This window comes from Calidris pugnax, unplaced genomic scaffold (genome assembly GCF_001431845.1).
Source record: "Calidris pugnax isolate Ruff unplaced genomic scaffold, ASM143184v1 scaffold209, whole genome shotgun sequence".
NCBI lineage: Eukaryota > Metazoa > Chordata > Aves > Charadriiformes > Scolopacidae > Calidris > Calidris pugnax.
In genome coordinates this window covers 235,650-254,368 of record NW_015090978.1, presented here as the reverse complement: position 1 = coordinate 254,368, position 18,719 = coordinate 235,650, and the positions used below count along the sequence as shown (strand labels likewise).

The 18,719-nt window shown below is 39.9% G+C and overlaps 1 protein-coding gene across 1 annotated transcript in view; it reads right to left on the bottom strand.

The window, feature by feature from the left end:
• Nucleotides 1-16,746, bottom strand: part of ZNF608 (zinc finger protein 608) — a 69,053-nt gene extending 52,307 nt beyond the window's left edge. Inside the window, exons 1-2 of the mRNA XM_014953422.1 lie at nt 16,688-16,746; nt 14,294-14,492 (exon numbers count right to left, since the gene is read on the bottom strand). Of these exons, the coding sequence (XP_014808908.1) occupies nt 14,294-14,492; nt 16,688-16,746 (258 nt within the window). The remainder of the gene's footprint in view (nt 1-14,293; nt 14,493-16,687) is intronic.
• Nucleotides 16,747-18,719: the final 1,973 nt, after the last annotated feature.

Here is an 18,719-nt window from a genome sequence, read left to right as displayed (position 1 = left end):
CGTACTCCTGTGGAAAACTCACCTGGATGAAAGAAGAGCAAGATACTAGGAACATCTATGGCCCCATCTGATATGGTGCTAATCTGAGAGAAACGGATTTATAGTAGTAGTCAAAATAAAGTCACTTTTCACAGAGATTTAAACACATAACTTTTGATCATATTATCAAGTGGAAGTATTCTGTATCTACGTATTTTGTTCATTTCAAATTTCAGAGGGTGTGTATCTTAAGTGAGAAATGTTTCTGTCATAAATCACAAAATGCAAACTAGAAAATAGCTGCCATGCAGCCAGGCCACGTGATGTGACACATCAAATGCGCTACCGCATATATAACTATGAACGTATATATAGTTCCACCTCATTAATGGAGATATATCTTTGAAGGTATATCTCTGTGATGACATGGTCTACCAATCTAAGACCAAATGGAGCCATACACTACTGCAGTGTCACCCAACAGCTGATTTTGAAATGTACAAGCCAAAAGCCATTTAATCTATCTACCAACATACAGCCTGGACAAAGGCAGAGGAGCAGGTTTAAGGACAAAGACAGAGGGCTCAGGATAAGCCCCTCCAAGGAAGCACTGCTTTTTAAGTTGAGAAAAAAAAAAATCACTGTAAGCATTCCCAGTGCGAATGTCTGCACTAGAAGAATGCAAAAAAAAAAAAAATCTGAATCCTATTATGGGATATACCTAAAAACCAGAACCTGACCCTTCCCAAAACTAAATCATTCCTTCAAAAAAAAAAAAAACACCAACAGAAAGACTGGAAGGAGTAAGAAACCTCCAGCCTTGAAAAACAACATTGACAAGCTCTTTAGAGTTATGAATTAATACTTCATAGAATCACTATGTATGAAATAAAGGAATTCAGCTGTATATGGACGTTTTGCTTTTTCCAGATTGCTTTCTCTAGATTTTATGGTGAAAGGAAGATTACCTTGTTTTTACATGAAGTAAGCTTGCCCCACCTTATTTTCCTAAAGCAACACTGACCCCAGAAGCCCTCATTCAAATCTCATTCACAGTATTAGTTGCTGAATGAGGTGAGTGCCCTGGTGATGGTGGATGCAGAGAAGATGGAGCTACTGAATGCCTTCTTTGCTTCAGTCTTTACTGCTAAGGGCAACCCCCAGGAACCCCAGACTCTGGAGGTAGCAGACAAAGCCTGAAGTAAGGAAGATTGTGGAGGATCAGGTTAGGGTTCATTAAGCAAACCTGACACCCACAAATCCATGGACCCTGATGGGATGCACCCATGAGTGCTGAGGGAACTGGCAGATGTTATTGCAAAGATGCTCTCCATCATCTTTGAAAAGTCATAGAGAGCAGGAGAGGTGGCTGAGGACTGAAAGAAAGCTAATGTCTTCAAAAGGGGCAAGAAGGAGGATCCAGGAAACTACAGGCTGGTCAGCCTCACCACCATCCCTGGAAAGGTGATGGAACAGATCATCCTGGATGTCATCTCTAAGCATGTAGAGTTAAAAAAGGGGTCATTGGGAGTGGTCAGCATGGATTCACCAAGAGGAAACAATGCTTGAGCAATCTGATAGTCTTCTATGATTACATGACTGGCCGGGTGGATGAGGGGAGAGCAGTGGATGTTGTCTACTTTGACCTCAGCAAGGCTTTTTTGATACTGTCTCCCATAACATCCTCATAGGTAAGCTTAGGAAGTCTGGGTTAGATGAGAGGACAGTGAGTTAGGTGGACTGAGAACCGGCTGAGTGGCAGAGCTCAGAGGGTTGTGATTAGCGGTGCAGAGTCCAGTTGGATGCCTGTAACTAGCCGTGTTCCCCAGGGGAACTGTACTTGGTCCAGTCTTGTTCAACATATTCATCAATGACCTGGATGAGGGGACAGAGTGTACCCGCAGCATGTTTGCTGATGGTACAAAACTGGGAGGAGTGGCTGACACACCAGAAGGCTGTGCTGCCATTCAGCAAGACCTGGACAGGCTGGAGTTGTTGGGCAGTGAGGAACCTGATGAAATTCAACAAGGGCAAGTGTAGGGTCCTGCACCTGGGGAGGAACAATCCCATACACCAGTACAGGTTAGGGGCTGAGCTGCTGGAAAGCAGCTCTGTAGAGAGAGACCTGGGAGTCCTGGTGGACAAAAAGTTGACCTTGAGCCAGCAATATGCCCTTGTAGCCAAGAAGGCCAACGGTATCCAGGGATGCATTAAAAAGAGTGTGGCCAGCAGGTCGAGGGAGGTCACCCTCCCCCTCTACTCTGCCCTAGTGAGGCCCCATCTGGATTACTGTGCCCAGTTCTGGGCCTCTCAGTTCAAGGAGGACTGGAAAAAGTCCAGAGGAGGGCTACACAGATGATCAAGGGACTGGAGCACCTCTCTTATGAGGAAAGGCTGAGAGACCTGGGTCTGTTTAGCCTGGAGAAGACTGAGAGGGGACCTCATCAATGCTTATAAATATCTAAAGGGCAGGTGTCAAGAGAATGGGGTTAGGCTCTTCTCAGTGGTGCCCAGTGACAGGACAAGGGACAACAGACACGAGCTGGAACAGAGGAAGTGTCTGAACATGTGGAAAAACTTCTTTACTTTGAGGGTGGCAGAGCACTGAAACAGGCTGCCCAGAGAGGTTGTGGAGTCTCCTTCTCTGGAGATATTCAAAACCCACCTGGATGCATTCCTGTCCAGCCTGCTCTAGGTGACCCTGCTTTGGCAGGGGGGTTGGACTAGACGATCCAACCCCTACAATTCTGTTATTCTGTGATCATAAATCAGAAGTAGTTCTAATGAAATCAATGAAACTATTCTGGAAGAAAACAATGTGGGAAAATGTGACATGGAAAAAATGTCTGTGTGCTTAGGAGTTCATCTGCATTTCTAGACATCTCATTGATCTTTAAATCTTTTCTTGCTACAGGAAAAGACTTTACGCATCTTAGAACTAAAATTATCCCTTCATATTCTAACATGCAACAGAAATTACCCATATGAAGAACCTCCATTTCATCTGAAAAAAACCTCAGTTTAATCTCAATTTAGTATTTCTTGCATCTAAATTCACATAAGATGCAGCTCAGCGTTTTGACACCATACCTAACAGAAGCAATGCTTTTTTTTTTTTTTTCTTTAAGATGAGAAGGATTTAATTATACTTCTGAAATACTTGTCGTTACCTAGAGGTATTTTATTTATTAAAAACCATGCTTAGAAAATAGGAAAGAAATATTACAAGATATGGATGTAGAAAGAATTTTGGTCATAGGACAGACATATCTATTACAAGCCTTACATTCAAAATACAGAAAAGTCAGAGGTACTAAGGAAGTTACTTTTTTTGGTAAACTTAGTTGAAAATCACAAGAGCTTGAATATAAAAGGATGAAGAAGATTCAGGCTGTCTAAATTTCATCCAAATTTTAGACTTAAAAACCTATTTGAGAATAATCAAAAAAATACACTTATTCTTTATAAATATTGCAGTATGGATGAGAAACCTGACATGTGGTTGTGTTGAACTGAATCACACAAGTAGCATCTACTTGGAGATTCCAAGTATTTCCTACTCTTAAAAATTAACTTCTCCACTTCATTCAACTGAGTAGTTGGAGAGAAAGGGAGGAGAAAGCAAGCAAAAAGATGCACTTTTTTTTGCAGTAGATCAGCACATCACTCACAATGGAATAATTTCAATATTCTTAATATTATTACTATGTAAAAAAAATCCACTTAAAGCTCTCACTATGCTACTTATCTTTTACTACAAGGAACTTGGAAGAAATTTTGTATTCAAGATCTTCTGTGCCACTCCCATCAGCTGCTGAACCAGCACTCACACACAGTTCTGCAAAGTCAGTCTTTTGACAGTTACATATACTTCCTGCATGCAGACCTCCAGATCTCCTCAGACATTATGTGACTGTATCTACCCCACCTCCACAGACATGTTAATGCTAGGTTGTTTTTTTTAGGAAATCATTCACGTACAATGAAGACCAGGAAGAAAACTCAAAGCTCTGAGTAGGGTCTAATGCAGAAACAATGTGCTAAACAACAGGCAAAGAAAGCTCCTTGTCATCTCTCATATCTTCTATTCTAGCTCAGATGCTTGGGATTTCCCAAAGCCATTCACCCATTTTACTGTGGGAAAGATTAGCATTTGACAGCTGCCAGTGATACCCTTCTGCCAAAGGCTGCATCTGTGAAAAACTGTATGTCAACTCTAATGTTTGGCAGAGTCCTGGGAGGATGCCCAGATTACCACCTGCAAATTTCTAGTAAAGACATTTCTCTTCTTTCAGGCCAAGAAAATCATATTCATTGAGATAATTTCGTTCACAGGTCTCTAGAACACCGTTCTCCATTAAAAGTTGATTTCTCTTGGTCAGCTCTTCAGTCTTGCACTCCCAAACTTTTATTCAGCCAGCCTGGGTGCTTTGCCAAGCTTTAATACAGAATAATCAAGCACTGAAATTCGCTCAAGATACCTACCCTGTCTAGAAAGACACACTGCATTCCACAGTCAAGAAGGAATTTCTCTGAACTGTTTGGATGTAGACCATGCAGAAGATGATCTCCAGTACCGGACGGTCTCACGCCACCGAATATAGTAAAAATCAAGGCCCAGACATTTTCTTGTAAGGGTTAGATACCACTTCATCAAGTTGTGTGACCATTTAGGAACTTTTCATTTTAAAGATGACACTCACCTCTTTTACTTCCCAAATTTTTGCTACACTCAACCTTTCAGGGTTCTGAGTCTGAAAAAAGGTAAGGAAGGTAAGCTTATGGAAATCTTGCAGCATTATTAATAAACGATACCCTGAAGCTGCCAACGTTTAATTCTAAGAGGTGTGAGACTTAGACCCAGGAATGAAGCTATGCTTGTTCTATGACATATCAAGACACCAAATGACCAAGGAAAATTTTCCCACTCTTATTTGTATATAGGAAGATAATATAGCATTGAATCGAACCACGACTGAAGGCATTTAACTGTTACATTTCAAGTTTTCATTCTCAATGTACAAGCAAATCATGCCACAATCCCATGACCCCGCAGCAGAAGTTCTCCATTGCCATAAAGATGGCTTCAGTTAGTCAATTATGTGACTGCAATCTGGTGCAATAGCTGCGTTTTCAGCCATTCTGGAGTACAGGGACATAAAGAATCAATGTAACCTCGTGAGTTTTTCCAGGAATCCTCAATGTGTAATCCAGTGGAAAACAAGACTTAGAAGACAAATGGCTTCTTTGCCAAATGGCTTCTTCAACTTTCTGTATGTCAATAGGTTTTTTGTTGCCTTTTTCCCCACTTGCTGACTACTACACTTTGGAAGGGCAAAATTGGCATACAATACGGTTCAGGCTGTTGCTTTCTCAACTCAATAATTTTTTGTTGAGGAAAACCAACTAAATCATTAATTTCTCTTCCAAAAACTTGTCAAAGAACCTTTGTAATTCTCAGAAACAGAACCGAGCTTCCTCGATAGTCTATGCATACCAAAAACTTTTAGTTGCCTCAGTAGGTTCTTATGCATGCCAGTTTTTAGCATATTCTGAACACTCATCATTTGACTTCAAGGCCCTGTATTTATCAATGTCTACAAACCTAAGAATTTTTAATTTAGGTAGCCCCTCTGGTTAATATATTCCTGTGTTAATGCCATACATCGCCCACTTGGCCTTTACAGTACAGTTTAGGATCTCAGTTAGTTAGGATATCAGTTTTGCTCTATATTTCCAAGACCAACTTCATTGCATTAGCTACAAACACTACCAAGTGCATGATACCATGTCCTCATCTTATTTAAAGAACAAGACAGTTTTACTACTTTTAAGAATGGGACATACACATTCATGATTATTTAGCAAGTCACTACAGGAAACACTTCTGAAATGACCTTTCAGCTTTCCTTTTCACTGTGATAGTTCAACTTATTTAGCTATCCCTACAACTACCTGCTGCTGAATATCAATAGTTAAAAATAAACTCTATTCTCAAATGAAGTTTGAGGTATTCACAGTTATCTTAGGGAAAGTCAATTTATTACAAGTATTTTTTTTTTCCTCAACTGCCGTATACCTTTACTGTGGTGTAAATACAGACTTATTCCACTGAAGCCTAACTATGGGCAAAATTTGGACTGTAGAGTTTGTTTTAGCATTTGAAATAGGTTTTCAAGAGCTCTAAAAAAAATTCTGAAAATAATACATGTACAGTGAAGTTTTTTAAGAGGAATATAATACTTGTGAGTAGCCTACAGCAAATACCCATTCCCTCCATATTGTTTTTGTTGGGTTTTTTTCCCCTTTCTAAACTGAACATGGTACTGATGCAAACTGCCCAGTAATCCTTAACAATGAGACTGAAGGATTAAGCTTGCAGAAGGCAAACACAAGAACTGGAGTCAGCAGGGAAGATCTTCCTAAATTACTTACCTACTTGCCTCAGAGCTGAGGCCACACAGTTTTGGTGGAGAGGAGAAGCATTCACTTAATTCTCTTTCATGAGACTATTTACACTACCAGCACCAAATCATCTGATTACAGGCTACTGAACAGACAGCCAAATCTTGTCCTTTCTGTAGCTTAGGAGTAGGTCACCTTGAGACATATGTTCTCATGTCCCTACCTCAAGGACATTTTCCCTATTGATTTTGCCTTAGTACCTTGGGATCCTCACTGGCATGCTCTCTAAGCACCCAAACACAGGTAAAAGTTTACATTCACAGAGTTTTACTAGTGGCTTATCATTCCTGTCTTGCTGAGAAAGAATGGAGGCATGCAAAGAAAACCAATTTCACCCAGAAAATAGCCAACACTGTTGTCAAAACATCTTGTGTTTCAGTATGTCAACCTAACTTTTAACTTCCTCCTTTCTTACACTCTCATAGACTATTTTTATAGTGTAACAGCGTAACCAACACCTGCTGCAAATGAAGCTCCCTTTCTGTTCCTGTAATGCAAAAGAAATCAGTAGTCCAAGTATTCCGCTTCTCATGTTATATTCTGCAGCTCCTTGCACCTTCCATTCTCTGCTCTGCCCTAACTGTACATATCCTTTGTATTCTATCCACTGCGTGATGGGCTTATAACAGAGACAAACAAACAAAAAGAAACATTTTGAATGCTTGGTAGAAATTCAAGTATTTTGCTCAACTGAAATAAAAAAATAAACCTAATCTAAGCTGTCATGAAATCATGAAATGACTCTGGCAGTTCTATCAAACTATATAGACATGTACAGATCCTTTGAAAAAATGAAACTGCAGTTTCTCAAGTGTGATTTATAAGCAACACTGATTTAGCTGGGAGATAACACTGCTGTCTAATCATTAGTAGTCAGACAACAGCCATGTGAACACATCAATTATGGGCCACTGCCAAAAGCCCTTGAGATCCCAGAGATTAACAGCCAATCCTCTGTTTTACAAGCTCACATCAAAAAGAATATTAATAAGAGGAGGGGCAATGTGAAAGCTTGTCAGAGTAATTCACGCACTAAAACAAGGCATTTTTCCCTTTGCTCTGCCTTGAACTGGTCCATGAAAAAAGCTGGCATCAGCTACGAAGCATGAAGCTGCCAATTTCTCAGAAAATGTTTTTCATTAACATATGGGAAGTTGTGAAAGGCTGCAAAAGCTCTATTTGGTGGATAAAGGCGACAACTTCTATGCATTCCTCTCCTGAATGTATCAATTATACAACCTCAATCATTTTTCAGATATTTGGAAATGAACATCCATGCACAGCAGTGTTTGATGGCTTTTCTCTCTCTCAAAACCAGAGCTGTTTACTATTATAAACAAATTAGCCAGCCTTCAATGCATCCATTTACTCTGACTTGCTAATGACTTAGAAAAACTGAAGTGGAAATAGTACCAACTCATCTTCAGGTTCATTTCAATCTTCAAATGTGTGGAAAAAAATCCTACAATTGTGCCAGTTACTGACTAGTATGCAGGGTGGCTGACTTGAAATTTATTCTTCTTACATATAAATGAATGGAAACAAGACAAGAATATACCTCCAAAGGGAGCAGTTACTCCTCTCTACAAATGTAAACATGCCTATTGAGGTGGACCTCAACCAACCTGTTGCTGGCATTTTAAGTTAAGTGATATTGGCTAGATAGTCATCCAACCACTGTCCAGTCATCAGTTATGCTGTCTGGACTCTACTTAAGGGTCTGAAAATAGAGACATGTCTTACAGCATTGCTGCAAACAACCTGCGTTCAATTCTACCAATTCCATATTTAAAGGTATGCAATCTGGAAGAGAGAATTTTGGTTTTGGGGACTTGCCAGAGCTACCTTTATATAAGCAATCACAGGTACTGCCAGCAATTAACCTCTGAGCAAAGAGGGGGCAAGAAGCAGGAACCTTTTTAGACTGTCTCTGCTGCCCAAGAACCAGTAATGTGAAAATTACACCTTTAGGCACAGCTCCAGAACACATATCCTTTGTTAGATGTGCCAGTTTTAAAAGTTCCCACTTGGCTGTGGTCTTTCAGACACTCAATCCCTTCACTTGTTTTCACCTAGAATATTACTTATACATCTCCTACTGGAGGATGGCGCATTGTTAGTCCAACTGACACAGCTAAGAGGGTCATAATCACACATGGAAGGACACACAGGCAGGAAGCGTTTCATATTGTAGAGAACTGCCCCTTTAGTAAACAGCTGGAGCAAAGAGATGTCAGTTCCAGGCTGTTTGCTCAGGTAACCATGGCAATGTTAGCTTCCACAGCTTTACTGCTTCAGGGAAACCTGTAATGGCAATTTTAACTAAGGGTACAGTCTTGTACCAGTCCTTGTGTTCCCACAGATGAACAGGTGGACAACTCACATGTGGCCAAAAGAGAATTCCACAACTTGTCTCACGCTTCTGGTGGGACTCATCTAGGCATGCCAGTTAGTTATCCAGGGCCCAAGGGAAAGTATGACAGCGACAGCTCAGTTTGGGATAGGTTTCTGCAGAGGCGGAACCACAGGCCAAGAGTGCGCTTCGCACCCACGGGGACAGACGACTCTCACACACTCACTCTGCCAGCACAGCCACGGAGATGGCAACTGCTGGCAGAGATGTGCAACATCTTAAGGTCACACTGCATCTTAATAGATTAACAGTCCTTTGCTCACCTAGGTTTGCACTTTTCCCATAGCGAAAGCAGTGCCTGGAACGTATCAATATCAGGTTCTTGAGGATGTATCACTTGCAGTTTAACAGCTGACATGATTTTAGAAATACTTTTTATCTTATCCTAGACATGTTTTGGAAATATATTCACTGTTTTAAAAGCAAAGATTTTCCTCTGATACGTATCCAAAAGCAGTATATTTCTCTTACATGTCCAAAAAGAACACCATGCTACGAGAGCCAGCCTAAAACATCTCAAGCTTTTAATTTCAGTGTATGCTCTCTTTCTGTCATTCTACGAGGACTAGTGACTTTGTGATTCAATTACTTAAAAGCTAACCTGGGAAAACATTTATCAAGCAGATGTCTTCCAAAGCAGTAACTTTATAAGCGCATAATAAAACAAGAAAGTGATTCAACCATTGTGCAGCTGACAATGGTATTAAAAAAAAAAAATAAAAAAAAATTTTGGATTGGAAAGAAGTTAAATTTATTATGAGGCCATGTTTTTGTTCAGCTGGCTGGGACAGGAAATTTGTCTTCCAAATGTTCTCTAACATTGTTTTCAAATTTGAATGAACTAATACAAACTAATACCAAATGTTGGACTTAATGCGCCAAGTGACATGAATTAAGTTTGACAGGAGTGGCCTCCCAGTATCCAGCAAATTAAAAAGAAAGACTGTTTATCTATTTTTAGACTGTACTCAAAACAGGGTCAAGATTTTCTAAGTTTCCAACTTAAAGACATCATTTTCAGAAAGCACGGAGCAGTCTGTGTACAAAAATCTGGGACTTCTGAGATGTCTCTTTCCAGGCAATTAGAGATCTCTTAAATCATAATTAAAAATTTTGATTTAAGAGCGTAAACAACTAACACAGCGCCTGGATCAATGGGATCCTGTTAGAAAAGTGGAGACTTTAGCTGACTCTAATGACTCTCATATTGGCTCTTACTATGCCTCCTAACTCACTACCAATTAATGCAGGATAAAAACAGTGTTGTGGTTTAACCCGGCAGGCAGCTAAACATCACACAGCCATTCGCTCACTCCCCCCTTGGTGGGATGGGGGAGAGAACTGGAAAAAAAGGTAAAACTCGTGGGTTGAGGTAAAGACAGTTTAACAGGACAGAAAAGGAAAGGAAAATAATAATAATGATGTAATAGAATATACAAAACACATGATACACAGTGGAATTGCTAACCACCCATCGACCAACGCCCAGCCAGTCCCTGAGCAGCAGCTACCCCCTCAGCCAACTCCCCCAAGCTTTATATGAGAAGCACGACATCATATGGTATGGAACAGCCCTTTGGCCAGTTTGGGTCCCCTCCCAGGTTCTTGTGCACTCCCAGCCTGCTCTCTGGCAGGGCAGCACAAGAAACAGAGGAGTCCCTGACTTAGCGTGAGCACTGCTCAGCAACACCTAAAACATCCGTGTGTTCTCAACATTGTTCTCATCCTAAATCAAAAACACAGCGCTACACCAGCTGCTAGAAAGAAAATTATCTCCATCCCAGCCAAAAACAGGACAAGCATCAAGTGAAAATAAACCCTTTCATAAAGTGGAGGGCAGGACTTAAATCAATTAATTCATTTTTGGTAGTGATCCTGTACAAATGCTCCTCAGGTTTTACATGGCACAGTTCTCAAGGAAGTGTCAAAATTACTGAATGAGGGCTGTAAAAGAGGGAATGCATTAGAATACAATAATTGGATGATAGCCCCAATACAGAGCCCCTGATGATGCAAAGCAACAGAATCTTTATTCTGAGCACCACCAGTTCTTTTTAAATTCACGATTAGAAAGGTTTTCAGCACTAGCTGCGTCAGGCTCTAAACACTTATTTGCTTTAAGACAGTGTTAATGACTTAGTTAATCACACAATTTTATAGTTCTGTAATGTACTGTGCTGTAAAAAATAAACCAGTGTTTATTACACCTCTGCTACCTTTCCTTTCCTTCTCATTGGACTGACTCTTAAATGGGTTAAAGCAAATACTGTACTACAACAAAGCATAAAAAGTCCACTGGTTGACAACAGTTCTTAATATGTAACACAGTATTTTAGTTCAAACCCTGCTTGCAAACGAAGTAGTTCAAAACACTACTCCCTGATACTGAAATTATTGGCATAGTTAATTTTCAATTTTGAGACAGCTACTTCCTCTGAAAATGTTATCAACGTTAAACCACATTAAAGAGACACCAACAGATTAAAAATTAAGCTACCTTGCTTAATACTTGCTACCTTGTATTCTTACCAACATTTCAGGTAACTGAAAAAGGAAAAAGCTAAATTTTCTTGTCATTGTTTTTATTTCCCTCCTTTTGGACCCTAAAACCAACCTAGTGAGTTTTCCTTTTTCCATCTGAAATACAAAAGGCAAAATACAACTCAAGTTTGTATTTTTGCAAAATTGTGTGTTTTTACAAAGTCTCTTTGATGTCAACAATGTTTATGTGACAGGCCCTGATACTGTACTGTTAAAACTGCACTGAGAACAAAGCTTCCTTTATCATGGGAGAATCAATATGACTAATGGCCAAGCAGAAAAGACTGGATCAAAGACACCTGAAGATGCAGTGTTTGTGTGTTGAGGACTGAGAAAGAAGAAAAGGCACAGACACACACACAAAAACACTGGAAAAAGCATATGCCGACATCCAACATACAGACACAGAGTTGGTGGCTCTTTGAATATAAGCAAAGAAGTTCGTACACATTTTTAAATTGTAACCTAGCTTTTTTATAGAGAAAAAATGGCAAAAAGAATCAGATAAACACATGCTTCTTTGATCCCGATAGGCATGATACAGAAAATTCTTCACTCTTACGCAAAGAAATAGGTATTTAAGCTACCCTAGACTGGATTAGCTTGAGTATCTACTGAAAACTAACCACTTACTTTCAATACTGTTTATAATTAAAAGGGAATCACCAAGCGTTTTATTAAAATTAGTGTAATGGTATTTGAATTCTGAGGAGTGTTTGTTTGCTGCTCCACAGAAAAAACACAGTATCTATTGTTCCGCCCCCAAACAAGTGAATATTATTTCACATTCCCTAATCATGCTGAAGAGTCTGATGATAATGTAGGAATGGATACAGTCTGTCCTTATGGCATAGTACAGCTAATTTCCATGCTGTAATAGAAACAACTTTCTTTGTGGTTTTGAAACCTAGGAATGTTGAGATCACAGACGCATTTCTTTTGGTCTGAATTTAGGCTCTAAAAGTCACTTTTGATGGAGCTATTCAGTATGGAAATATACTGGCAATTTTCAATAACTCCATGATCTCGCCATCCCAATTTCACTGACTATAAAAACAGGATAGCTTCCCCCCACCCCCCCTCCAGTTTCCCTCTGGGTATTGTGAAGCTTATGGCCAGACTGTGTACTATATTTAATTAGAATTTAAAACCAGAACTGATGCCAGATTTTCAAAATAGCTCACAAATCAAAACAAGAGGCCAGATGTTCACAAGAACAAAGCACACTGGGTGCATGGGTTTCCCTCAGATTCTCATAATGGCAAAAGTAGGTGCTAGACTGTTCAAAAATCTTACATAGTTGTAGGTGTTAACCACATTAAAAATCTGCCCTTCAGAAATGAACTTGTAATGCCTGTAAGTTCTTTGAGATTCTTGGAAGAAGAATGAAATAACCATGCATTGAAATAGTTAGAACTAATTCCTCTTTTCATTCACGTAAAAGGAATCTGGAATTTGGTCTTCCATCTGTTTGAGGGCACGGAAGAGACTGTTTCTTGGCTCGCTTTTTCCTTATTATCACACAGAAAGCTTTCCGCTTTTTTTCGCACGTGTTTGTTCTAAGCAATATGAAGAAAGACGACTAAAAGTGGAGTAGGGTAGGATGCCAGTGGATAACTCCGACAAATAAAGCTATGTTTCCTTCTCCCACACACAAGCCTTCAGCTTAGTCCAATGCATCACACGAGCACGAGGGAGGAGGATGTATTGGCTTTTTCTGCTACACTCACATTTGCATGAAAAGGAGCAGTCAAACGAAAATTAAGCACTTAAACAGCTTAAAAAAGCACTGGTTCAGAATACTGTACTTCAATAAAACACTCATTGTTATTCAATGCTTGGCAAATGACATTGCCATCACATACTAGTAGAAGAACCGTGAAGAATAAATGCTATCTGAAAAAGAGGCTTGTACTTATGCAGCGCTAATGACCATCTAAAAGAGCGATTCTGCATGGTTACATCCTCTTTGAGATTCACAGCTGCAGCTTCACAAGAGCAGCCATACATCATAATCTGCAGCCATTTTAGGCTACCCTTGTGCTTTGGAGAGCAATATGGGCAGTAAGGAACTGCTAATCTGTAAAGCTGCAATCAAAAACAAGTTTATTCAGCGGCAGCGACTGGAGGAGAAGAAGTTATTCAAATTTTAATACCGACAACACCTTTGACCGTAACAGCCGCGACACGGGGAGGAGATCTCCACGTTTAGTTCCATTAGAGAGAAAACATAGTCATTTTTTGATTGCTAATTCATTGTAACAGTGGCACGGAGCAGCACACAAGCCATTCTTTGAAAAGGTCAGGTACCTGTGTTTTGCGATTGTAACACTCACGTTTTAATTAACGCGAGGAATTTGCTCACTGAACAACATGGTGATCCTATAAAACACCATTAATTAACTGGTATACAGTGATTTCTCAGAAAGTTGACAGCTTGGGAACAAACATTATTTCACCATACTTTGAAACTGACATTCAAATGCAATGTAAATAGGCACTAAATTAATCACAGATTTGTGGGCAAACCAAAGATAGCCTTCACTTTCTAGATGCACAAGATTCACAGTCACCCCCAGAACAATGAAATATTTCCTCCAATGATGCATACTTCTTCAAGCTCAGTTATATGGAAGCAACTACAGGTCTCCACACATTATCTGTGGCTTATTAACACCATTCTTCTGGATCTTTAATTAAGTTAGACAAACTAAAACAGACTAGAAATTCTTTTGTCATTACTGTGCTTGTTTGTCTCATACATTAACTATCTTTGTCTCTTTCTACCACTACCTAAAGCACATTTCTCAGGCCAGGCCATTCAAGTTAGCCCTCCACTGCCCTGTAAATGTCATCAGTCATCAATGTGGTAACTCCCACAATATCTGTACGTACAAATTTGGAAGAGGAAGCTCCAGAAGCGAGAAATGGGGCTGGTGCCAGTTTAAGCCGTTCAGAGTTCAACCGGAGGTTAACTGTAACCAGGAAAGACTGTGTTTTGCTTTCAGCCTCCTGTACTGCAACAGCCAATATATATCTCTTGTGCTTATTCGGCTTCTCTTGCTGAGATGAAAGCAGCTTGAAATCCAAGTTGCTACAAGCATCAGCATCTATACAAAAATGCTGGCGCACTGAAAAAACTCAGCCCTTTGGTAATTAGCTACTGCCACAGGCTCCTCTGCACTGTGAAAACACATCTAACAGGAGTGAGTTCATACAAAATGTCCATTGATATATACCTGTTACTGAGAAGCTACATTTCAGCATTAAACACAGCACTTGCAAGATCTGGCCAGGGCCACAGAAGGATGACGAAGCCAGGATTCGTAAGTCACAATGTGTCACAACCCCAAGTGGGCAACACAGAGACTCAGTGAAGATACCGTCCTTCCCTCACAAAGGAGTGTTCCCTTACACTCTCTTGCTGCCTCTTCCTTTCTGAAGAGGTGATTTTTTATTTCCTCATCATGGGATAGCTTATAGAAAGCTAGCTGATGTGCATTAAATGCAGAACAACAGCACACCATTTCTACGGCCACATCACCACCTGGCTCCCTGAACAGCACAGATTTGCACATAAGCATAGCGTCCATCAAATCACACCACTTGCACAAGGGATCGTATGCTCACCTATTTCCATAGGTTACCATTTACTGTTTCACTGGGTACACAAGGCTATTAATGGACCAATGAAAGGTCCTCAAAAGACCGTTTAGCACCCAAGAGTGACATAAAGACAAGGCTGTTCCTGTCTTTTGCCAGCTCCGAGAAATGCGTTTTCCAGAGTCTGATGGCAAGTATGGAAACAGAGGGGGAGGAAAAAAAAAAAAAAAAAAAAAAAAAAAAAAAATCTGATTTTTTTGCTGCGTGGTATATGATGAATCACAAACTTTCTATTTCTTCTTAACTCCATCTCCAAAATGCCCAGTGAAAAAGGCATGAACCCTTCTGGATTCTCTTTTGGTGTTCTTGGAAAGTAGTTAAGCTTAGTTTTACTCTTGGTAAAAAAAAAAAAAAAAAAAAAAAAAGAAAAAAAATCCCTGAAGAAGATTGAAGGGTGATTTTTTTTCATCACATGTAAGAGAACTTCATTCATATGAAGTGACTCAGTTCCAGCTCCTACCATTATGCATGAAAGCCCTGTCCTTCTTGCTCTCTGTGATATTCTTCCTAGCTACATCCAGAACACCAGGCCACCAGACAGCCTGGTGAGAAGTTTCAAATGTTGCTAAAGAGGAGGCCTGGATGGAGACCTCCAAGACAGGACAGCAAAGGAGACAGGGATTTCACCAATCAGGTTTCTACAGGCACTGCCCTTCAAGTTAATGCAAGCTTTTTAAAAAGGAAAGCCCTGACAGAGTTGCCCCAGATACACAGCTTATCTTGGAGACTTCTATACCTTTTTGGAGTTTCATGACACATTTGCCTATTAATTTGGAAATACTTTTCTGTCCTCAGCACCCAGTTGGTAAGTCCACAGAAACAACAAGGGTAAATGACAGAGTTACACCAGGCAACCAGAGATTTCATAGTGTACACAACCAGTCAAATGAATGGCAGGGTCTTGAGGAAGATTTTGTCCCTATATTCTACCTCTTCTACTAACACTGAATACAGCACAAGATGGAAAAAAAAATGTAAAAGGCACTACAATGAGAGATTAAAATGCAAGGAATTAGTATCACGCAAACGCAAGCAAAAGTAAGAATAATCATCCATCTTGTGGAAATGAGGAGAAAGAATTACACATAAAGCAGCAATGTCCTTCATGAAGAAAGCAGGCAATGTGATACAATAAAGTACAATGACTTTCAGTGCTTATTCCTCTTATTTTTTTTTAATAAATTGTGCTGTTTAACCAGGAGATTGCAAACGTCAGTATGAATGCCAACATAAACTCAGTACATTTAGGCTGGAGTCACACATCTTGCTCAGCTGCAACTGAGCTCAACTGCAATGAGGGCATCGAACCCAGTTACTCATCTCCAGCCCCACCTTCCCTGTACTGGAGACCACTGCCTCTCCCTCCTCAGTGCCCACGTAACCCCACCTTGAATCCCAGCCGAGTTGGACGCTGGGGTAGAAAAACTGCACTATTGTGATCACCTGGACCTTTTTTTCGCACTCCCCCCGCCCCTGACAAAAGCAGGATAGGGAATGGCAGAAAGTAAGAAAGTACCCATGAGCGATGAGTACTGATACATTCCGGGTGGATGCCGTTAGAAGCCCACACAGGATTACAGCTTGAGTTTCACTTCCAGCAACCTAAGAGAACTGTTCCACCGATACCTGCGGGCCGAGGTGCGCTCCGGCAGGCAGCTACCCGTTCTGTCCTGGCACTGCTCCATTCTCGCCCATTCCACAGATGCAGCCTCACCGCACATCCAGATGCAAAAGCTACAGTACAGCCAAGACATTTGCAGACGCTCTTTTGTAAGAGCGTTGTGCAAGAACCTTTTGCGAGAGAACTGAGCAAAAATGTGACCTTTTGTGTACAGAAATCAAGAGGACAAGATTTATCATAGTCCACTTCCATGCTGGCAAACCCATAAAGATAACAAAGAATTTCTGTAGTGCTCTTAAGAGGAGTTAGTCTTGGAAGTACTGGTTCCTGGAAGTGCAGCCTGACCGAGCCAAAGAAATGATGTTTCCCTACTCAACAGACTTGTGATGACGCTTTGCTCTCATATCCCAAACTAATGAAGGCAGCAATTCAACTCTAAAGTGGGCTACCAGTTTATTTTTAAATGAAGCTGTAATTTAAAAGGAGAGTAAATTAATCTCAAGGTAACCAGTATTTCCTCACTGCTCATAGCCTGATCTCTCAGCAAATGCTTTACAGACTTAGTAATGACTAAACCAAATTAGCCTAATTACATGGAAAATCTGGTATACTGACTTTCCGTCTTCAGATCAGGTGACCTTCTTTAAGTCAAAACACTGAAAATACTGTGACTATGAGGACAAACAACAAAGGTGTCACACTCCTCATCCACGGAGCTGTTTTTTCTTTGAAAAAAAAAAAAAAAAAGTGATTCTTTTCTGCAACACAGGCAAGAACAGATCAAAAACACCCATGGGCTATACAAAATGTCAAATAGGATAGAGAAATACGTACTCTGACCTCTGTATTTAAACTTATCAAAGATTTGTCTCCTGCAAGATACTGAAAATCTGGCAGAATTTGTTAGCGGGGGTTAAACCACTCCCCACTCCCCTCAATTCTGAAAGTAATACTATATTTGCATGGCTTTTCTTGAAAGAATTAAAAGTTGATAAACATATTTATAAGAAAGAGGAGCTCTTATGCCACCATAAATAACATCAAGAGCTATTTTTATCTTAATGAGTTAAAATCATGTCAGCAACTTCCTCTTCCTCAGAATTTTACCAGCTCCTTGGCTTCCAGTACAACAACAAAATTCAAACTAAGCCTCTATCAAATTTTCCCAAATCCTAAGATTAAATAATTTCTTGGTCTTAAATTGTTGATTTAGAACGCAAATTTCCTTTTGAATTTACTGCGAGCCACATTCAGGGCAACAGTGCTTAATTACTGTGTTTTATTCTAACAAAGAAACAGAGAAGTCCATTAAGTCTATCAAGCATTTAGATATGGTACTACTGACAAAGAAAACCCTTACCTTTCTATTACATACTTCACTACATTGATCAAAAATGGAAGACTTAGCCCAGAGTGAATTTGTTGACAGGTAGTTAAGCCTCACATACCCACAAAAAACCAAATACTTTTGTCTTGACAATTTATGAAACTTCACCTGTTACTTCAGTGCTATCATTTTTAAACTGCGGTGTGACCATTCAAGTATCTGTTAGAAGCAGTAACAAGAATAAAATTATATTCTTGTAAGCAGATGCAAAAGAATATTACCACGCAGAGGATAAGCCTTAAAATCTCCTAATGCAAATTTCCTCTTACAGACTGGTTTTGTAGCTCTGCCAGTCACATTATACAAGTTCTAAAGTACAATATGAACAAAATCACAATACCAGAACATAATGTAAAGTTCTTTAAGGGCCACTTAGAACACTGGTTTCAATCACTTAAAATACGATGTCAATGCTCATTTTACCAAATAGGTATCAGATAACAGACTGGTTTAAAGTTCCAATGGAAATAGACATTTCACTGCTTAGGGAGAAAACAAAGGGACATAAACATACACAGATATGCATATGATTAGACTGCACATAAGAGACCCAACTCTAACACAACTTTCACGGCAGCTTTTTCATTGCAGAGACGTTAGTGATCATGTTGCTACTTATTCCCAAGCAACCGGATTCCGCCTCTCACTGG